Source organism: Manihot esculenta, chromosome 2 (assembly GCF_001659605.2).
Source record: "Manihot esculenta cultivar AM560-2 chromosome 2, M.esculenta_v8, whole genome shotgun sequence".
In the NCBI taxonomy this organism is placed as follows: domain Eukaryota; kingdom Viridiplantae; phylum Streptophyta; class Magnoliopsida; order Malpighiales; family Euphorbiaceae; genus Manihot; species Manihot esculenta.
Genome location: NC_035162.2, coordinates 11516538 through 11539754, shown reverse-complemented (window position 1 = coordinate 11539754; position 23217 = coordinate 11516538). Strand labels below are relative to the sequence as shown.

At 40.1% G+C, this 23217-nt stretch overlaps 2 protein-coding genes across 3 annotated transcripts; both read right to left on the bottom strand.

The window, feature by feature from the left end:
* Positions 1-13572: 13572 nt before the first annotated feature.
* LOC110608481 (serine/threonine-protein kinase SAPK2) lies at positions 13573-16382 on the bottom strand. 2 transcript variants are annotated; one of them, XM_021747721.2, is made up of 9 exons: positions 15805-16379; positions 15558-15632; positions 15307-15408; positions 15095-15148; positions 14911-15003; positions 14730-14822; positions 14532-14636; positions 14292-14390; positions 13573-14039 (listed from the first exon to the last, which is right to left on the bottom strand). In XM_021747721.2, exons 1-9 carry the CDS (start codon positions 15922-15924, stop codon positions 13764-13766), a joined length of 1017 nt encoding a protein of 338 aa, XP_021603413.1. In that variant the 5' UTR covers positions 15925-16379; the 3' UTR covers positions 13573-13763. The 2 variants fall into 2 exon arrangements, with proteins under 2 accessions (XP_021603413.1, XP_043808726.1); XM_043952791.1 differs by lacking the exon at positions 14532-14636 and having other exon boundaries at positions 15805-16382.
* Positions 16383-20411: 4029 nt separating this feature from the next.
* LOC110602861 (plant cysteine oxidase 1) lies at positions 20412-21880 on the bottom strand. The gene is made up of 5 exons (XM_021740446.2): positions 21596-21880; positions 21356-21504; positions 21100-21244; positions 20779-20982; positions 20412-20639 (listed from the first exon to the last, which is right to left on the bottom strand). Exons 1-5 carry the CDS (start codon positions 21711-21713, stop codon positions 20551-20553), a joined length of 705 nt encoding a protein of 234 aa, XP_021596138.1. The 5' UTR covers positions 21714-21880; the 3' UTR covers positions 20412-20550.
* Positions 21881-23217: the final 1337 nt, after the last annotated feature.

Sequence of the window (23217 nt, the reverse complement as noted above, 5' to 3'; positions counted from 1 at the left end):
TGTCTCGGGACTTTTTCCTTCGTCCCCCCCTCCTTCTGGGGTTGTGATCCGATGGTTGTCTCCATCCCACTGCTGCCAAACATGCTAACACATAGAACTAAACCTCAACGTATGTGAAGGAGATTGAAACAATGAGGCTCTGATACCACTTGTCATGGGCTCACTTATTTTCCCAAGTGTTTTTCTCTTGCAGCACTAGCAAACTCCCACAATGAGTAAGCTAGTCAGCCTTATCCCCCTTGATTGGCTAATTGAGATTGCAAGATATTGGCTAAGGAAACGTGGGTGTGAAGGTAGAGAGGAAAATGTGGCAATAGTTTGGTAAAGAAAGTTTACTAACTCTCAAAGTGTAACGACCCGAAAACCGGACCGCTACCGGCGCTAGGATCCAGATCGGCTTAAGGCCGCCAGGACCCGTAGCAAGCCTGACATAAACCTGAGCACCTGTCAAATCCCATACATGATCAGCAACATACATAAAAATTTGAACTTTTCTTTTTTTTTTTCCAAGCTCAACCTGTGCATGCACATAAACATATACATAACATAAACATAAACCCCACACTGGAGCTCTCATCAAATGCTCCAATGGGACATTTCATCATACACGAGCTTGGTGGAACAAAAACATTTTAAACATAGATTATGCTTACAAGAGGGATTATCATGCAAACTCGGTCAAGCACAACTTCTAAACCTCAATCTCATAATCAATATTTACATAACATAACTGTAATACCCGGCTAGACTCCGGTATCGGAATCCCTACCGTCCGGTGGGACCTCGGATGTCGGAAACCTCTAGAAGGGTAAAACCATGATTTTATGAAATGTTTTCATGTATTTTATGTTTTTAAGTAAGAAATCAAATGAGTTTTTACATGAAAAGTCTTTGGAGGAAAACCCAGGTTCGGCCGCCGAAAGTCAAGTTCGGCCGCCGAACATGCATGCGTTTTGGAGGCACGTTAGGCCCCCGAAAGCATGAGTGAGGGAAGTCAAGGTTCGGCCGCCGAACATTTGCATGGATGCGGAGGCACATTCGGCCCCCGAACGTGGTCTGGCCAGCCACTATAAAAGGGTCCCTTAGCCGAAAATGGGCGAGCTTTTTCTCCCCATTTCGGCCAAGGTGAGCATTCCGCCATCCTTCCCCAATCTTGAGTTTTTCCTTCCTTTTTCCCTGATCTTTACAAGTTTATAACTTTGTTTTTGAAGATCTTGGAGCTTAGAACGAGTTTTGGAGCTTGGAGACCAAAAGTTGGAACTTCTCCCATCTCCAAGTTTAGATCTCCTCAACCCTCGATCTTCAAGAGGTAAGAGCCGATCTTAAGCTCAATGTATGATTTAAACAAGTTTTATGAAGTTTTAAGGGGTAGAATGCATGTTAGGGTATATGTTAAACCTATGGGTTTTTGATGACTTTTTGAACAATGTAGCTTGATTGTGTGTGATTGAAGTGTTGTAGATGGGGTATATGCATGTTTGAGGCCCCTAGGAACTTGTATGCATGCTTTGGTTGAACAATATGCATGTTTGGAAGGTTTGGAGGCGAAATGTGCTAAGGGAGCCAAGTTTCTGCCCTTTGGCAGAAACCAGGTTCGGCAGCCGAAGGTACTTTCGGCCGCCGAACATGGCTGGGGAGGCAGGCCTTTCGGCTGCCGAAGTTGCCCCCGAAAAGAGACTTTCGTCTCTGTCTGGCACTTTCGGCCGCCGAAGGTGCCGCCGAACCTACCTGAGTTTCGTCTCTGTCCAGGACTTTCGGCCGCCGAAGGTGCCGCCGAAAGTGCCCTGTTCAGCCATTTCTTGCATGTTTTCATGTGATGTTTTCAGGATGTTTTAGGGGTTTTTTGGGGAGTATTTTAGAGTCATGTTCATGTATGTTTGGTGCCTCATTTGAGTCCACCTGTGTAGGTTCGGACCCGAGGAACCGAGACCCCCGGTTGTGAGATAGTCGTTCAGAGTTCGTTGTTAAAGCTTCAATTACCATGTGAGTGGAACAACCCCTTAAGCTTTAAAGTAAATGAATAAATGAATGAATCATAAAGCATTGCCCATGCATCATTATGCCATGCAATATTAGGTTGTTTGCATTAGAATTCACGAATATGTTGCATTGCATACTTTGTTGTTGATGTGGATGAATGTTGAATGATCCATTAGCCCTTGTATGTCATGATAGCCTATGTGAGTCCAGGTGTGCCTGCTACGGCTCTACGCCCCTGGCACTATGACAGATTATGGAAGTCCGGGTGTGCCTGCTACGGCTCTACGCCCCCAGCATGTATAAGTAAGAACGATAGGGGCTAAATGGTGACAAATTCATCCTTGTTGTGAAATGTTTGTGTTATGGCGCATACATGAAAGCATGAATAAGAAAAAAAGAAAGAAAAAGTTAAATGATAATAATAATAATAAAATGAATAATAATATACCTAAAAATGGAGGAATTAAAACAAATGTTTTTAGTTTCTGCTCACTGGGCTCTAGTAGCTCACCCCACTTCCTTTATCCCCAGAGTTGCAGGTACAGGATAGATCAAGAAGTCGGCTAGAGTGAAGTCAAGTCATGTATGTTGTAATAGATAGTAGTGGACATGAACATGATGTAATGAGTATTTATGACCATGTAATGTAACGAATGATTTGATGATGTATTGAGGATTATAGTAGTGCTTGACCTAGAGGTGTGTGAATCCCCATTATGTACAGAGTGTTTAATGAGTAATGATGTTAATGACCATGATTATCCAAGTTGATATGTATGATGATGATACCCCATTGGAGTATTTGATGAGGACTCCAGTGTGAGGTTTATGTATGATTTTGTGCATGCACAGGTTTTGCTTGGATAAGAGAAAAGAAAATTTTTACAGATCATGTATATGTTGTTATGTATGGGATTCCACAGGTTTACAGGAGGTATGTAGGCTTGCTACGGGTCCCGGCGGCCTTAAGCCGATCTGGATCCTAGCGCCGGTAACGGGTCGGATTTCCGGGTCGTTACAGAGTGGTATCAGAGCCCTAGGTTCATATGGTCGGACCTAGAGTGTCGGGCTCATAGATGTTCTAGAAGGTCAAGCACACTAGGAAAATCATGTCCACTAGGATGGGAGGTAGAGTCCTGTCTATATGATGATATGATATGCCATGATGATATGCATGTGCATAAATGCTATGATGTGATGCTATGTATGTGATGAGGGTTCATGTGTTTCCACATGAACCATATGATGCTAATGATTGCTTGTGCTGTTTTTCAGAAGATAGAATGAGAGGAACTCGTCGATCTGCACGATTGACTGGAGTGCCACCTCAGGACGAGGGCGCTGATGCCCGTCCTTCAGCATTGCCTAGGGCAATGTCCAGTAGGTCCAACAGAGATAGAGTAGCTAGAGACCCTAGAAGGTCTTTGGATCTGGGTAGAAGCAGATCAGTAAGGGGAACAGTGCAGGGAGGAATGTCTGAGGATATGGAAGTAGATCAGAGGAGGGATGGCAGTCTTGGTGTAAGCATACCGGAAGAGGGCATGGGAGAATCAGAAGGAGGCACTTAGGCCTCGAGTTATGTCCAGCCACATCACTACCCACCCTATTCACACCATCCAGGGTATTCGATGGGAGGTACATCGGATTACCCCAGTTTTAGCCCTTATCCTCCACATATGCCATACCCACCTTACTACCCACCATACTCTCAGTACCCCATGTACCCGCCTCCACCTCCCTATACCAGTACAGCAAACCCTACCCCAGGGGATGTTGTACCTCCACCACCACCAGTATCTACTGTCCCGGAAACACAAGTACCCAAACCTACCTCATCTAGAGGGAGCAAGGTCAAGATGACCGATTACATGAAGCTGGGTGCTCCCCAGTTTGAAACCGGTGATGATCCGTTCGTGTATTTGGAGCGGGTCAAGGCAATTACAGATGAGATAGGGGCCGATGACAGTAGAGCCATTCAGATGGCCGGGTTCACGCTTAAGTGCAAGAAGGCACGGGAGTGGTTCAAGAATTATGTGAACCCGAGAGTGGACAGCATGAATTGGGACGAGTTTTCAAACGAGTTTGCAGGATGGGCTTTCCCTGATAGTTCAAGGGAATTGAAGATGATAGAATTCGAGCAGTTGAGGCAAACTAATGACATGAGTGTAGACGAGTACACAGACAGGTTCCTGGAGTTGTTGCCATATGCTGGGCTGAATTTGGACACAGATCAAAAGAAGTCAAGGAGATATATTATGAGGCTGCACTCCAGGTATTCCTCTTTGGTACAGTCAGCAGAGAGAGAGAGTTTCCATGCCATAGTGGATATGGCTAGGAGAATGGAGGCTAGTGCTATCGTTGAGGGGAAGGTAAAACAGTCAGTGGCACAGTCTTCTGGTTCCAAGACCCCAGGTGGGGAAAGGGTAGACTCCTCTTCTCTAAGTGCAGCAGTTGCAGGCAGTAAGAAGTGGGACAGAGGCCACAGAAAATCTAAGAAGAATAAGTTCTGGAACAAGATCAAGTCAGGTCTGGGTTTAGGCAGTGGCTCAAGCTCTGGCGCAGAGGTTACAGCATGTATGAGATGTGGGAGACCACACAAGGGAGTATGTCTGGCAGGGACAAACACATGTTTCAGATGCGGACAGGCGGGTCATTTGGCTCGAGACTGTCCTAGAGGAGCCTTTACAGCACCGTCTCAGCAGACAACCTCCGGCAGTGTGGTGCAGCCAGTAGCTCCAGCCGCAACACAGGCCAGTGGCAGAGGCAGAGAGAGAGGGTCAGCCTCTTCATCAGCAGGATACAGAGGTGAAGGTCCATCAGCTCCGGCACGGATCTTCACTATGACTCAGCAGGAGGCCAACACATCCAACACCGTGGTGGCAGGTAATCTCATCATTGGTTGTTCTGATGTGTATGCCTTAATGGACCCGGGTGCATCTCATTCTTTTATTGCTCCGAGACTCGTGGAGAGGGTAGGATTGATGGTCTCTGGGTTAGAGTGTCCCCTATGGGTCAGTGGACCCAAGTGTGACCCGTCAGTGGCAGAGGCAGTCTGCCAATGTAGTCCAGTTTTCATAGAGGGAAGATGCCTTTCCGCCGACCTCGTGGTTCTAGATTTGACAGATTTTGACGTCATTCTAGGGATGGATTGGTTATCGACCCATGGTGCTACCTTGGACTGTAGAGACAAGGTAGTCAGATTCAGAGATCAGGATGGGTCAGAGGTCGTCTTCAGAGGAGACAAGAGGGGTACACCTAGAGGTCTGATCTCAGCTCTTCAGGCTCGTAGGTTGCTTAGGAGGGGATGTCAGGGGTTTCTAGCTCATGTGAGGGAGTTAGATAGTCATGTCAGAGAGCCCGCCTCAGTGCCTGTGGTGAGTGAGTTCTTAGATATTTTCCCAGAATAGCTGCCAGGGTTACCACCTACTAGGGAGATAGAGTTCGAGATTGAGTTAATGCCTGGTACCAGACCGATCTCTATCCCTCCCTACAGGATGGCACCAGCTGAATTGAAGGAACTGAAGGAACAGTTGCAAGAGCTGGTAGATAAGGGTTTCATCCGACCGAGTACTTCACCTTGGGGTGCTCCGGTTTTGTTTGTGAGGAAGAAGGATGGATCCCTTAGACTTTGTATCGACTACAGGCAGTTGAACAAGGTCACTACCAAGAACAAGTACCCTTTGCCGAGGATCGACGATCTATTCGACCAGCTAGCAGGAGCAGGTTGTTTCTCCAAAATAGATCTGAGATCAGGGTACCATCAGTTGAGGATAAGGAATGAAGATGTACCGAAAACAGCTTTCAGGACCAGGTATGGGCACTATGAGTTCCTTGTGATGCCGTTTGGGCTGACCAACGCCCCTGCAGCATTCATGGACCTCATGAACAGAGTATTCAGTCAGTATCTGGATCACTTCGTTATTGTCTTCATAGATGATATCCTAGTGTATTCCAGGAATGCAGAAGAGCATGCCCATCACCTGAGGACAGTTTTGCAGACCTTGAGAGAGCATGGCTTGTATGCCAAGTTCTCCAAGTGTGAGTTTTGGCTTAGGAGCATTTCATTCTTGGGGCACATTGTGTCAGAACAGGGTATTGAAGTAGACCCCAAAAAGGTAGAGGCTGTAGCTAACTGGCCTAGACCCACCACAGTGACCGAGATCAAGAGTTTTCTGGGTTTAGCAGGTTACTACAGGAGGTTCGTTCAGGACTTCTCAAAGATTGCTGCTCCTATGACCAAATTGACAAAGAAGAATCAGAAGTTCATATGGACCGATCAGTGTGAGGAAAGCTTTGAGGAGCTTAAGAGGAGGTTGACTTCAGCACCGGTGTTAGCTCTGCCAAAAAGTGATGATGACTTCTCAGTATATTGTGATGCGTCCCGTGTGGGACTGGGTTGTGTGCTAATGCAAAATGAGAGGGTGATCGCTTATGCTTCTAGGCAGCTGAAGAAGCATGAGCTGAATTACCCCACACATGACCTAGAGATGGCAGCAGTGATCTTTGCACTCAAGATGTGGAGGCATTACCTTTATGGGGTAAAGTGTGAGATCTTCACAGATCATAAGAGCCTGCAGTACATCCTGAGTCAGAGAGAACTGAACATGAGGCAGAGGAGATGGGTAGAGCTGTTGAGTGACTATGATTGCAAGATTCAGTACCATCCGGGTAAGGCGAATGTTGTGGCAGACGCCCTAAGCCGGAAATCACTCGGCAGTCTATCCCACATTTCAGCAGAGAGGAGGCCGGTGGTGAAGGAGTTCCACAGACTTATGAGTGAGGGATTACAGTTGGAGTTGTCTGGCACAGGTGCCTTAGTGGCTCAGATGAGAGTGACACCCGTGTTTCTGGAGCAGGTAGCTCAGAAACAGCATGAGGACCCAGAGTTGGTCAGGATAGCCAGAACGGTTCAGTCAGGCCAGAGTAATGAGTTCAAGTTTGATGATAAGGGGATCCTCCGCTACGGGAACAGATTATGTGTGCCAGATGACATTAGTCTGAAGGGAGATATTATGGGGGAAGCCCATAATACCAGGTATAGTGTTCACCCTGGAGCCACCAAGATGTATCAGGATCTGAAGAGAGTGTATTGGTGGCCAGCTATGAAGAAGGACGTGGCACTGTTCGTGTCAGCCTGCGATGTGTGTCAGAGGGTGAAACTAGAGCATCAGAAGCCGGCTGGAATGTTAAATCCACTACCGATTCCAGAGTGGAAATGGGAGAATATAGCTATGGACTTCGTAGTGGGGTTACCGGCGACGTCCAACAGATTGGACTCCATATGGGTGATTGTGGACAGACTCACCAAATCTGCTCACTTCATCCCTGTCAGGAGTGGTTACTCTGTGGACAAGTTGGCACAGGTGTACGTAGATGAAATTGTCAGACTGCATGGGGTCTCGGTATCTATAGTGTCAGATAGAGGGCCCCAGTTCACCTCCAGGTTTTGGCGGAGTCTGCAGAACGCTATGGGTACCAGATTAGACTTCAGTACTGCCTTCCACCCACAGACAGACGGACAGTCAGAAAGGACCATCCAGACAATAGAGGATATGCTCAGAATGTGTGTGCTAGATTTTGGCGGTTCTTGGAGGCAGCATCTACCTTTGGTGGAGTTTGCCTACAATAACAGCTATCATGCTAGCATAGGGATGGCTCCATATGAAGCTTTGTATGGGAGGAAGTGCAGATCACCTATCTGCTGGGAGGAGGTAGGAGAGAGGACTCTTGCGGGTCCGGAGTTAGTAGAGCTTACCAGCAGGGTGGTACCCATAATCAGAGAGAGGATCAAGACTGCTGCTAGTCGGCAGAAGAGTTATGCAGATATCCGCAGAAGACAGCTAGAGTTTCAGGAGGGGGATTTGGTTCTGCTCAAGGTGTCTCCTATGAAAGGAGTGGTTCGGTTCGGGAAGAAGGGTAAGTTAGCTCCACGGTACATCGGTCCTTTCGAGGTGCTTCAGAGGGTCGGTAATGTGTCGTACAAGCTAGACTTGCCTGCTTCGATGGAGAGAATCCATCCGGTTTTCCATGTTTCTCTGTTACGGAAGTACGTGTCAGATCCGAGCAAGGTTCTTAGTGAGCCTGATGTAGAGATCCAAGAGGATCTCACCTATGTAGAGCAGCCAGTGCGGATTCTTGACACCCAGATCAGAAAGCTGAGGAACAAGGAAATCCCGATGGTAAAGGTCCTTTGGAACCACCACAACTTAGAGGAATGCACCTGGGAGACCCGGGAGTCCATGCTCCAGCAATACCCCCATCTGTTTTGAGGTGAGTGTTAGTTGTTCTATATGTTGTATGTTATGATTGATGCCATGCTTTGTATGTTAGTTGAGGAACATTCGGGGATGAATGTTCTTAAGGGGGGGAGAATGTAATACCCGGCTAGACTCCGGTATCGGAATCCCTACCGTCCGGTGGGACCTCGGATGTCGGAAACCTCTAGAAGGGTAAAACCATGATTTTATGAAATGTTTTCATGTATTTTATGTTTTTAAGTAAGAAATCAAATGAGTTTTTACATGAAAAGTCTTTGGAGGAAAACCCAGGTTCGGCCGCCGAAAGTCAAGTTCGGCCGCCGAACATGCATGCGTTTTGGAGGCACGTTAGGCCCCCGAAAGCATGAGTGAGGGAAGTCAAGGTTCGGCCGCCGAACATTTGCATGGATGCGGAGGCACATTCGGCCCCCGAACGTGGTCTGGCCAGCCACTATAAAAGGGTCCCTTAGCCGAAAATGGGCGAGCTTTTTCTCCCCATTTCGGCCAAGGTGAGCATTCCGCCATCCTTCCCCAATCTTGAGTTTTTCCTTCCTTTTTCCCTGATCTTTACAAGTTTATAACTTTGTTTTTGAAGATCTTGGAGCTTAGAACGAGTTTTGGAGCTTGGAGACCAAAAGTTGGAACTTCTCCCATCTCCAAGTTTAGATCTCCTCAACCCTCGATCTTCAAGAGGTAAGAGCCGATCTTAAGCTCAATGTATGATTTAAACAAGTTTTATGAAGTTTTAAGGGGTAGAATGCATGTTAGGGTATATGTTAAACCTATGGGTTTTTGATGACTTTTTGAACAATGTAGCTTGATTGTGTGTGATTGAAGTGTTGTAGATGGGGTATATGCATGTTTGAGGCCCCTAGGAACTTGTATGCATGCTTTGGTTGAACAATATGCATGTTTGGAAGGTTTGGAGGCGAAATGTGCTAAGGGAGCCAAGTTTCTGCCCTTTGGCAGAAACCAGGTTCGGCAGCCGAAGGTACTTTCGGCCGCCGAACATGGCTGGGGAGGCAGGCCTTTCGGCTGCCGAAGTTGCCCCCGAAAAGAGACTTTCGTCTCTGTCTGGCACTTTCGGCCGCCGAAGGTGCCGCCGAACCTACCTGAGTTTCGTCTCTGTCCAGGACTTTCGGCCGCCGAAGGTGCCGCCGAAAGTGCCCTGTTCAGCCATTTCTTGCATGTTTTCATGTGATGTTTTCAGGATGTTTTAGGGGTTTTTTGGGGAGTATTTTAGAGTCATGTTCATGTATGTTTGGTGCCTCATTTGAGTCCACCTGTGTAGGTTCGGACCCGAGGAACCGAGACCCCCGGTTGTTAGATAGTCGTTCAGAGTTCGTTGTTAAAGCTTCAGTTACCATGTGAGTGGAACAACCCCTTAAGCTTTAAAGTAAATGAATAAATGAATGAATCATAAAGCATTGCCCATGCATCATTATGCCATGCAATATTAGGTTGTTTGCATTAGAATTCACGAATATGTTGCATTGCATACTTTGTTGTTGATGTGGATGAATGTTGAATGATCCATTAGCCCTTGTATGTCATGATAGCCTATGTGAGTCCAGGTGTGCCTGCTACGGCTCTACGCCCCTGGCACTATGACAGATTATGGAAGTCCGGGTGTGCCTGCTACGGCTCTACGCCCCCGGCATGTATAAGTAAGAACGATAGGGGCTAAATGGTGACAAATTCATCCTTGTTGTGAAATGTTTGTGTTATGGCGCATACATGAAAGCATGAATAAGAAAAAAAGAAAGAAAAAGTTAAATGATAATAATAATAATAAAATGAATAATAATATACCTAAAAATGGAGGAATTAAAACAAATGTTTTTAGTTTCTGCTCACTGGGCTCTAGTAGCTCACCCCACTTCCTTTATCCCCAGAGTTGCAGGTACAGGATAGATCAAGAAGTCGGCTAGAGTGAAGTCAAGTCATGTATGTTGTAATAGATAGTAGTGGACATGAACATGATGTAATGAGTATTTATGACCATGTAATGTAACGAATGATTTGATGATGTATTGAGGATTATAGTAGTGCTTGACCTAGAGGTGTGTGAATCCCCATTATGTACAGAGTGTTTAATGAGTAATGATGTTAATGACCATGATTATCCAAGTTGATATGTATGATGATGATACCCCATTGGAGTATTTGATGAGGACTCCAGTGTGAGGTTTATGTATGATTTTGTGCATGCACAGGTTTTGCTTGGATAAGAGAAAAGAAAATTTTTACAGATCATGTATATGTTGTTATGTATGGGATTCCACAGGTTTACAGGAGGTATGTAGGCTTGCTACGGGTCCCGGCGGCCTTAAGCCGATCTGGATCCTAGCGCCGGTAACGGGTCGGATTTCCGGGTCGTTACAATAACTATTCATAACTTTACATCATTATACAATTTGTCATGTCCACATTCTAACTATTACAACTCAAGACTTCATTCACCTTGACTTCTCTGTCTAGCCTGTACCTGCAACCCTGGGGGATTAGGGAAAAGGGGTGAGCTACTAGAGCCCAGTGAGCAGAATAATAAAACATTTAAATCATATGCTATAATGGAATGCAACACATCACAGACAAATCACATCATGGATGGTATTGTCACCAAGAGTCCTCTACATTCCAAAGTGCCAGGACGTAGAATGGGTCAACCAGTCTTTCTCTTAACATAGCATAACATAACATTCCAATGTGCCAGGGACGTAGAATGGGTACAACCTGGACTTCCGTACCATACCGTATCATATCACATCCCATCATATCGAGGACTAAGGATCATCCAATAACCATCCACATCATCATCAAATTATGCAATGCAACATATTTGTGAATTCTAATGCAAATAACCTAGAATATCACATATCATTCGTGATGCATGAACATGCTCAAATTTATATTGATTTGCTTTAAAACATAAGTGTTTATTCTACTCACCTCAACTAGCTCTGACAATGACTGAAGCAGCTGACTCACTGCTGGGGTCCTCGGTTCCTCGGGTCCGAACCTACACAGGTGGACTCAAATGAGGGACTAAACAACTAGAACATAACTCTAAAAACATCCCCCAAAAACCCTCTAAAACACCTCAAAACATCCATGCAAAAACATGCAAAGGAAGGCTGAACAGGGCACTTTTGGCGGCAGGTTCGGCGGCTGAAAGTCCCTCCAGAGCCGAAAGCCAGACAGGTTCGGTGGCACCTTCGGCGGCCGAAAGTGCCCTCCAGAGACGAAAGTCTCTTTTCGGGGGCAGGCTTCGGCAGCCGAAAGGCTGGCCTCCCAAGCAGGTTCGGCGGCCGAAAGTCCTTCGGCTGCCGAACCTGGTTTCTGCCAAAGGGCAAAAACTTGGCTCCTCATGCACCTTTGCCTTCCAAAACCAACCAAACATGCATTTTTCCTAATCTACAACATACATACTCAAGCATACTAGTTCCTAGGGGCTTCAAACTATCTTAAACCCCATCTACAACACATCAAACATCCACATTGTCCAAAAACATAACATAAACCCATAAACCTAACCATAAGCTAAACATGCATTCTACCCCATAGATCTACTTAAAACTTACTTAAAACATGCCATAAGCTCAAGATCGACCCTTACCTCTTGAAGATCGAGAGGAGAACGACCCTAGCTCGGAAAATGGGAGAGAGAGAGTTCCTTGAACCTCCAAGCTCCAAAACTTGCTCAAATACTCAAAATCTTTAAAACAAGGGTAAAACTAATGAAAATCGAGAAAGATTTGAAGGAAGGAACTCAAAACCGGCGAGGGATGGCGGAGAGCTCACCTTGGCCGAAAATGGGGAGAAAAGTTCGCCCGTTTTCGGCTAAGGGACCCCTTATAGGTGGCTGGCCAGGCCACGTTTGGGAGCCGAAAGTGCCTCCGCATGCATGCCATGTTCGGCGGCCGAACATAAGGTTCGGCGGCCGAACCTGGTTTCCCTCACTTATGCTTTCGGGGGCCTAAGGCACACCCGAAACGCATGCATGTTCGGCGGCCGAACTTGAGGTTCGGCGGCCGAACTTGAGGTTCGGCGGCCGAACCTGAGTTTTCCTCCAAGGTTGTTTTCATGCAAAAACTCATTTTCTTTCATGCTTAAAACATAAAACACATTAAAACATTTTATGAAAACATAGTTTTACCCTTCTAGAGGTCTCCGACACCCGAGATTCCACCGGACGGTAGGAATTCCGATACCGGAGTCTAGCCGGGTATTACACAAAGAATGCTTTATAAGAGTATGGGTGCTTTACAAATTTTTACAGTAGTTGAAAATGAGGGTGACTATCCCTATTTATAGGCGTAAGAGTTTCTAGAAAATTCTATGTACAATAACTGACTACAAGAGTTAGGAAGCTTCCAGAAAATTCTGGCAGATTACGGCAGTCAAACCTCACTTGAGCGCTGGACTGGCCAATTCCAAAACCTTCTCGTGCGCAGAGAACTTGCTCGTCGAATCTTGTTTTGCCTGGAAGCTTCTAGTGTGCGTTGGGTTCGTTTGGGGCAATTTGAGGCCTTATTGTACAAATTGGCCCATGATAGATTGCACGCTTTGGCAAATTTAAGAGATTTCCCGTAGTTGTCCTCCATGGGCTTGCGAGACGGGCCGTTGGAACCTTATTTGTGGCAAGAGTTCTTTCTTACCCTAGCGATATCTATCTACTGGGTTGAGCAATCTGTCTGGTCCGTAGGCCTACCAACATGCTTAGCAGCCTTATGGGTGATCAAGGTGCAAAAAATTAGCCGATTCTGCAGGGAGAGACCTTCAATAGGCGACACTTGGAAGTTGATTTTATGCAAAGGGTCAAAGAAGAAAGGCCTCGTGAATTATACTCACCAGCAATCAATAGATTCTATTTGTGAAATTGGCAGGTTGAGTGTTGTGATGAACAATGATCAGATTTCGGTATTCAGGTGCCATGAAATGGAAGGACATGAGACTCCAAAACAAGTTCCTTCAGTATCGCTTTTATATGATAAATGGCCAAAACAAAAAAGTTTATTCTCGAACTTCAGGCCTAGATACTATCGGCCATAAGAAAAATGTTAAAATCACATCCACCTTAGTGTCACCAATAATGTCCAATTCTCTTAATCTAACAAATTAAATAGCTCAGCAGATCTGAAGCTCGTCTTTGGTGGAAAATCAGTAATACTATTTGTATTTTTATATAATCCTTGTCTTAGCAAATATAATAAACAATTTAGTTGTTGAAGTGCCTAGTGCATGAATCAAGTCCCAACACGTACATCAATACCTCTAATATCCTAACAATATCATCCCAGGAAAGATTCGCAAGTGACGATATTCACAACGCTGCACTAAAAATTTTTATATTATAAACTAGCTTGCACTGTAAGTATGAGAGGATTTACAGAAGGGGATTGATACGCCATGTGGCTAAACAAGAATCACAAAGGAAATCACCCATGACAAGAAATCTGATGCTCATATAATCATTGAAACAAAACCTTAATAAAGTATGATTTTTTTTTTTATTCACTTTGCTCATAAATGGCACACGAAATCGTCACTTGTATCTATATCTTCATAATCGACATCAGCATCCAAGTCATCAAGATCCATGCTCCCTCCAAGAAAGTCGTCTACAGTCTTTGGCAGCTCAACAGGTTTTCTTGCCTCTTGTATTATAGACAGAACTTCTTCAATGCTTTGAGATGGGTTATTCACATCATTGCTTTGCCAGCTGCCTCGTTCCATCAGCTCTAAGGGCAAGTTCTTTAAGAACCATGGATGATTCTTAATTTCTGGAATGGTTATTCTCTGATAACAGAACAAGCATGGACATAGTAAAACAATCCACAGGAAGACAAACAAGGGACAAAACAGAAGAAAATTTGATTAAAGAAAAGAATTTATTAATTGTTCCTAAGGATTGTGTAGCAACATTTAGGCACGCCCTCTATCTTCCGGAAAACATAACAATTGTATTATCTTAATTTCTTTTTCTCTTCAATTTTAGTGGAAGCTGCTGATGCCTACGTACATTTCCTTCCATACCAAAGATCAAGTTACCTTTTCAGGATTTGCCACAAATAGTTGAGACAATAGGTGCCTGCACTCCCTAGAAACTCGAACATAATCTGGAATTGTGTAGTGGACGCTCAGTATTCTCTGCAATGAGGAAAAGTTATTCAACATGACTACCATAATAATAGTAGTTTAATAAGAACTCCTCAATTAAGTTATGCAGACCTTAAACAATTGCAACTAAATCTAAATTTAATCTGCTCATTGTTTTGCAATACCACTCACCCCAATTGTTTTTCTAAAGTTTTTGGGATCATCAGGATCTTCAAAGGGATATGCCCCAACTAGCATCACATACAGGGTAACGCCGCAGGACCAGACATCTGCAATCTATAATTGTCGAGGTTTAGCATGGTATAGATAGCTCTCAAGCACCCAAAAAGAAAGTGTATAATTGAAGGGAAAGAACGACGAGGATATTACCTTCCCATCATATTCCTTTTTCGACAGAATCTCAGGTGCAATGTAAGCTGGAGTTCCTACTGTAGATTTTGGTTGAGAATGAAACACAGATGACTACAAAATAACTCAAGATAATTAGTAACCAAGACTATATCAAACTTTAATATCAGAAGACCATCATTACCATTAGTAAAAGGCTTACTTTTGAATACCCAAAGTCGCATATCTTGACCCGTGGTGCTGCACTACCATCTAGGAGAGTATTTTCAAGCTTCAGATCTCTATGACAAATTTGCTGCAGCACAGAAATTCCTCGCATCAGGTTCTATTAAAGGTTACACAAGGAAGCGGCAGAATAGAAAGGTCAAGAAATTTGATGAGTGTACCATTGAATGACAGTAACTAACTCCTGATATCAATTGCTGAAAGAAAAACCTTGCCTGATTCAAATGCAAAACATCAATTGAACTTTCATGCTGACAAATTAAAATCAAATTGCATAAAGTAAAAAAGGCTGGGCATATACCCAATTGCTAGAAATTTTTTATTTATCATCAAATACGCAGAATTATGAGAGAGTTTTTCTGCTACACATCACCTCATCTTCACTAAATCTGCCAGCATTACATATCCTCTCAAAGAGTTCTCCTCCTGCAGCATACTCCATAACTATAGCTAGATGAGTAGGTGTTAACAGGACCTGCAATGCATCACAAATTATAGACTGTCCCGTTTCGTTAAAATTATCAACCCCCCAAATCCGTCTCTATTGAGCAAAACAGAGCCCTTGGCCAGTGCAGCAATAACAATCACAAGACAATAAAGGAGAATTAACACTTATAATTTAACCTCTTTGAATCTAACTATATTGGGATGCTTCAATGATCTGTGATTGATGATTTCCCTTTTCACGTGTTCATCAATCTGCAACCACAAAGGAACCAATGGAAGGCATTTAATCCCACAAAACCGGGTCCCAACACAAAAACACCCACCATGACAAAAGATGATTACCCAGATACTGTAGGAAAAGAAACAAAAGTAAACTAATTGAATTTCAATTTTTGCTCCACAAAAAAATGTGGATGAAACAGACCTTTAAGCCCCTCTCAATAAACTTAACAGCAAATAGCTCTTTAGTCCATCTATCTCTAACCAGCTTGGCGACCCCAAAATTCCCAAACCCAATATCTTTCACAATCTCATAACGCTCCATAATTGCAAGAAGAAAGTAGCAATATAGCGCAACAGCTAAAAGACCAGAATTTATGTCCAATCTCCAAATTCACTCTCTGTCTACAAACTTCTCTATTCTTGTTCCGAAAGACTTTCAAAAATAGAGCACAAAAGATTAGGTGACACTAACACGAGCTTCAAAGTTACAGAAAACACGCAGAGAGGAAAGCCTCTGCGTTTGACTGCAGTTACTTGAGACAGAGAGAGATAGAGGTGAGGCGTGTGAGAAATGACGAAGATTGGATTAGGTAAATGAATATAAAGACAAGACGAGGGAAGTGAAACTTCGGGGGCTGAAAATTTTCCACAGGCGGTGCGTAGTCTGTTTGGGAAGTGCATAAATTCCTTAACGGGATGAGGAAAGGAAAGATTTGGCGTAAGTCATAATCCAGAATTCGACATCACCGAAAGGACTATGAGGCACAGGGCTATACGCCCACGTGCTCTGTTAAAGTGGCCTGTCGCAATAATGGGGTCTTTGATCTTCGAGCTTCTCATATTACGTGGGGTTAAAATAAACTTTTTTTTTTTTGAAAAATTATTTTTTTACCATGCAATAGTAAAGTATTTTTAAAGTGCAGAGCGTATAATTACAAATGATCTATAAAAAACACAAAGTCCAATTTAAACATAAACACAGTCCAACTAAATTAATCAAACCAAACAAACTAACAATAAATCAATTTAAAAATTAAAATTAAAATCTAAAATTAAAATAACTGAATACACAAAGTCAAACAAGCAAAACTAGAAATCAACATTACCATTGCATTGTTGCATCACCAGCCCGCACAACCAAGAACGAACAGAAGCTAAAGAAGCCTAAATGGATATCAATCAGCATGAAACTACCATAACAACAAACGATAAAAAGCAAAGGAAACCAAATAACAAAAAGGTAGAGCAATAAAAGAGTATAAAACTTTTCTTTCATGAGCAACAATTGATACACCATAAAAAATAGAGCAATAAAATTCAACTCTCAGCATTTTGAGAAGTCTCGATGAAGATAGAGCAGAAGGCATAATCTGAGACCGAATCAATTCAGCGAATAGGGTATCTTGAGTGTTACCGAAATGGCCAATTGGAGCTATTTTGAGGAAAAGAAATCACTTGTAAAAGAAATCAACTCAAATATAGATGATAAGCAAACAACAAAAGCAAAGAAAAAAAAATTAAAAGAAGATAACTATATACAGCTTCACAAATAAGCACAGCCACCAAAACAACTACAACAAAAATTATCTACACTCTAACGCCGCAATAGAGCAGGAAAACCCTGTCGGATTGGAGGAAGAAAGCCTCTCTATCTAGTGGGGTGGGGGAGATAGACAGGCGACAATGACAAAGGGTCTAAAACCTTAAACCTCTATTTACAAGGAGGATTTTTAACTTAATTGAAGGTTTTCAAGATTTAAAAATTTTAAACTTGTATTTGTGAGAGAATTAGGGTTTTTAAAGTAAAGAACATCCAAAAGCCTTTAATTGAAGGTTTTCTCAAATACCTTAAAAACATTCATTTCTTTCCGAACAACAAAAAAGTATTAAGATTTAAACACCATGAAAAATCTTACCTTGTAAAACTATATTTTAGAATACATTCCTATATCTCTTCCCAATAAAGTGTAAAAGAAAAAGAAAATTTCTCACCTTCCAAAGAAGAGAGATGAAAAGTGTTAGAGAATGGAGTTGAAGAGTTTCCCTTGGCTGGTTTAGGATTTCAAGATTTTAAAATTTTCAACGTTGTGCTTTTAGCAAAATAATGTTGGAGGCTTTGCTATAATCCATCCCAATTATGGATAAAGGTTTCAAAAAGGTTATATTTTTTAATATCTTCTTTCTGGTTTGTTGCCTGGTAGAAGAGTTCTTCAAATTGGTACTCAAATAAATATAGAAGATGGTTAGAGTACTTCAATTTGGTCGGATCTATGAGTATATGGGTTAGGTAACTTCATATTACTTAGTCTTATATCTCGGTCAATGGGCATTGATAGGGCGGTAGATTTAATTGATCACAGGGATCATTATGAAGTGGTTATTCACTCATCAATAGGCTATAACTATTCTCTTTATTCTGTTAACCCCTATTGGTATGCATGACTCTCTTATTTTGCACTATGCATGTAATAATCAATACAATATATAATCCGGTTATAAGTAGCTCATGTGTAGCTCATATGCTCAACAACTGATATATGTGCCCTCCTCTACCTCTAATATACACCCGGATATGTGGAAGTGTATATGGTCTCTTCAAGTCCCTCCAAAATTGCAAATTTTCCTCTGGTGAGTTTTTCACGATGTGCTACCAGTCTCTGTTACTTTGGCTTGATGAGGCGTTTTGCAAGTTTCCAGATGCTTTATTTGTCAGTCTTCGTAAGAAACTTTGGAACACATGTTTGTGTAGTTTAGTTCATTGATCCTTATGGCTATAAACCTGACCCTGTGGACTTTGGAAAACTTTACCAAAAAGGGTTCAGATTGATATGAATGGCCATTTTGTTATGGACACTTACTACACTTATCTTATGGCATATCTAGAAAGAAAAAAATAAAGGCATTTGAGTTTGTACAGTCCGATTCTATTGCTACATTACATTGTATTTCTATTAATTTGAGACTATTTCAGTAGAGTGGTATTTTTGTAGATTCTCTCTCTCAGTCATATAGGTCTTATTTAGTTGTTACTTGGTGTCTTCCCCTATTGGATGCATCAAGTTTAACAGTGATGTGACATGAGTAGATTAGTTTTTTCTTGTTGCAATTGTTATTATAGCTAGAGATAGTACGAGCAGGATTGTATATGGTACTATTATGCGAGTATGATGTTTCTCTATTGTAGGGGTGACACCTGCTATTAGTGGCTATTAAAATGGTATATCTTGTGGGTTTTCAATGTATTACTTGTGAAACTAATTCTGTTATCGTGTATAATACTCTTTTCAATTTGTTGCCTACCATACCATGGGAAATTAAGGTTTCGATTATAGCTTTTTTTGATATTTGCTTTCGCATTTCAAATATTTTCTCTCAATAAATTTCTTATCAAATAAATACCGATACAAATATAAAAGTTAAATTTTATTTGAATAATTTATTATTATCGGATTTACAACAATATCAATTCACAGATTTACATTTTCATTTTTGTTATAATAACTTTACTGTAAATTAGCAGTTATGTAATTGATTTGCAATTTCTTGTTATAATAACTTTACTGCAATTAATAGCTATGTAATACAAATATTAATTTATAAAAAAAAATTATCTAAATCTTTAGCATTTGCTTGAAATTATTTAAAAAAAAGAAAAAGAAAAAACTGTGAATTAAAATATTGTTATTTTTCTCCTTTATTATATTTAAATTGAAAATAATTAAAAAAAATAAATTTGAAACAATAATAATATATAGCACTATTTAAATTGAAAATAATTAAAAAAATATATTTAAATCATAGATAATGGTTTGATATAAATAATAAATAGTGGTATTGGCACGTGCATTTTACTGATGTTTGAAGGTTCTTATTATTTTTTCTTAAAAAAACATTTTTTTTAATTTTACACGCTTTTGTTTACTTTTTTATACATATAAAAATATAACGGTCGACAAGCACTTATTTTATTTGATTTAATTTAATAATTAGTTTAAACATATTTATTGACGTCAGCATCGCACGTTTTATTCAACTACTATGATCAGAACAATGGAACGAGTCCAACCCCAGACAATAAAAGAAAATAGAAGTGATAGGAAAACCAAAATCTTCACCCACCGAAAAATAATAATTATAATTATATGAAAAGGAGTGGAGCCCATTAGATATTGCCATACGAAAATTGGTGGTCGCAGCCCAAAGTACGGGCCGATGCTGCCAAATTTGCCGCTTCCCTTACGGCAACGGCAAAAGCAGCGCACCGCTTCTACCCTTGCTGCCTATTCACCACAGCTTCTTCATTTTTCTAGTCGCTGGATAATATTACACCATCATTCTTTTTCTTTTTATTAATGAATTATTGAGTTTTTAATAAATTTATTAATTCATTTTTATTTTAAATAAAAACTCAATAAAAATTGTAATTTTTTAAATTTAACTATTAATTTTTATGTTAAAAATATTAAATATTTATACACTTCATTTATTATAATTTCAATTATACATATTATTTAATTTTATAATTTTAAATATTTATATTATTTTATCTTTTCAAGTTATAATTTTATTTATTTAAACAGAATAGCTAAAAGAGTTCGTAGATACTATACTTTAATATTTTTAAAATAGACACTAGTGAATTTACTGCATGACTTGACAATAACGTTTCTTTTTTATTCCGCTCTCATCAACAGCCATAGTCTTCTTTTTTTCTTTTTAGTTCAATTTTTTTAAAAAAATCAGTTTTGGATTTCTAATCGTTCATGCTTAACATTTGGAATCTAAAATATCAACATCTTTAATTTTTGAAAGGTGAAATGGATCCGAATTTAACCCAACTAATCAAACTAGAAATCTTTCATCAGTTTTTGACATAAAACAAGCAAAAATGTCAGACAAGATGTACAATACATATATACTAGCTATAGATGCTCTGAGTTTTTTATTCTCAAGGAAAGATCAAGTCTGGCCCAAGATACGATGCTCCTACTACAGCAAAGTCACCCGGAAGATCTCTCTCTTCTAGCACGCAATAACCTGGTTCATATAGAAGACGTTGGACGCCAACATATATAAGCAACAATCTCGCAAGTTACTACATGTAAACATAGTATTATAAATTTGTAATGCAATAGAACAATGAGCATTAGAATAACTTGAGTAGATTGGGGATTACCGGGAAGACCATGGATGGGGAATTCCGAGAAATAAGTGGAGGATCTCCCATGGTCTTCAGAGTAAGGAGGGGACAACACATCCAAGATAGCACACGGCGTCAACGCTGTGAAAGAATGAATGTTTCCTCCACTTTTTGGAAATAAGATGGATGGTTCACAGGGTGCACTTTGAATTCCATTTACGACGCTTCTTGCTAGTCCAACTGCATCCACAATATTTCTGCCATTACACCCACAGCATACATAACATGATCATCAAAGAAAACTAATACTAGATTTATTAGTTTGATCGCTTCAAATGAATATTTTGCCAAAATTACTTGTCCGGCTGCTGGAGTTTTCCACCTTCACCCAGTCATAGGCCTTGACATGCACAGATCCATACAGGACCTTGCTAAGTACTGTCATTCTGGGATGATCATGCAGGGGAAAATTTGCTCCAGCCGGAAAGCAGAATATCCCTATCTGTACAAGAATACCAAATTATTAAATGCACCTATAAAAGCTCAAGTTGATATACATCAATGAACAGATCGTAGACCTATAAATGAACTGATTAATTTAAATTCTACTCACAGAGAAATTGTCACATTCATGGATGTGAATGTAAGTGATTTCAGCTACTCCTTGCCCACAAATCAATTCCTTGATCCCTTCTGGGCTTGAAGATGGAGATCCAGGCAAGCTGAATTCATCAATACCCACATCAACAGCTTCAAATGTATCTGTAATTCAATATCATACTTTAACAGTGATCTATACAATAGTAAACGAAGCAGTATCATAAACAACCAGAAATAGTATATTATAATATACCTAAGAGATTTTTGAGAGACTGAAGTTGTAGAAAATTTGGTAACCCTTTTTGTGCAAATACATGGTTACAGGCATCGTACAATCTTTGCACTTTGGTGCCTTCCCTGTTCAGGTTCATTTTTGGCTGTAAAATAGAATCTGTCGTCTTTTTACAGTGAATCCCACTATAAATAAGATGATTACGAATATAGATAGAAAGGAGACGCAATTTTGATAAGTGGGTAATGGAAGTCACTTCAACTGAACCTGGGGGCTCATTCTTGACTTTTTTAATCTTACAGTGGGCTTGTTTGTTGTTATTAGATTTCTTGGAGGTGTAGATCACGGGAAACCTTGAAAGCAATTTAATAAGTTTGTATACACAACATTTTGCCCTGTGGTTTTTTAGCATAGAAAATATGAAAATTATTTTTAAATACGTATAATTTAATAGTAGAATATTAAAAGTAATGAAATAATATTTTTTTAATAAGTAATATTTTAAATTATTGTTTAACTTTTTAATTTTTAATTACAAATGAACTTTTATATAATTTAAAAGTAATGAAATAAAATATATTTTGTATATTATTTTAATTATTTTTTTAAAATATGCTACTTTTAAACTTTGCACAAATTAAAAATTAAAATAATTTATACATATTAAATTTAATTTTTTTCATAAATATGACTAATTTTAATTTTATAAAAATTAAAAAATTATTACACCTGAAATAATTGTAAAAAATAAAATAATATATATAGAGTAGATGTAAAAATATAGTTAATTTTTAATTTTTTAAAAATTAAAAAATAAAATAATTGAATTAAAATATTATATTTATAATAATAATAGAGATTTAAAAAATTTTAATTAATATTATATTCAAACTAAATATAAAAAGAAAATAAAGTTAGAATTTAAAATTTATAATTAAATTTTAAATGATTATTTATTAATTAATTAAATTTAGTAAAAAAATATAAATGAAATGAAATATATAAATCAATTCAACATAATCATTTAATTAAGTTTATTAATTTGAATTGAATTAAATTGGCTGGATGATTGAATCATCAACATTCCTAATTAAAATGAATCTGTTTCTATTTTTTTAATAGATTAAGCAAGGAAGAGGTATAATTCGAAAATTTTTTCAATTTAAAACTATATATATAACTAGATTTTAATGTAAAAACACATTATAAAACAAGTATTTCAATTTCTAATTGTTTTGTTTTTTTAATTTCCAAGTAATAAATGCATTCACTTTGGCTGTTATCTTGTCTGGTATGGAAGCAACTGATTGAGAAAAGATAAAAAAAAATCATGATTATGCTTGTGTGGTGATTTTGTGTGTAGATTAAAAACGACAGCAACTGTCTCCTGTTTTAAACAGGAAAGAGGCAATTTTATCCACAGATAATGCTTCGCCTTTTTAACTTTAAAATAATTCACCGACTACATCTCATACTATTTGTCACGGGCTTAATGATTCCAACCCCGAAAATCACTTAAGCCGTGCGACACTCAGCTCAGTCCGTCGAGCTAAGTCAGCCTAACCTCACAAACACGCAGCGGAAAGTAATTGAAGGGTTGTGAAGAGCTAAACCAGCTCTTGTGGGATGAAGGAAGCTAGACA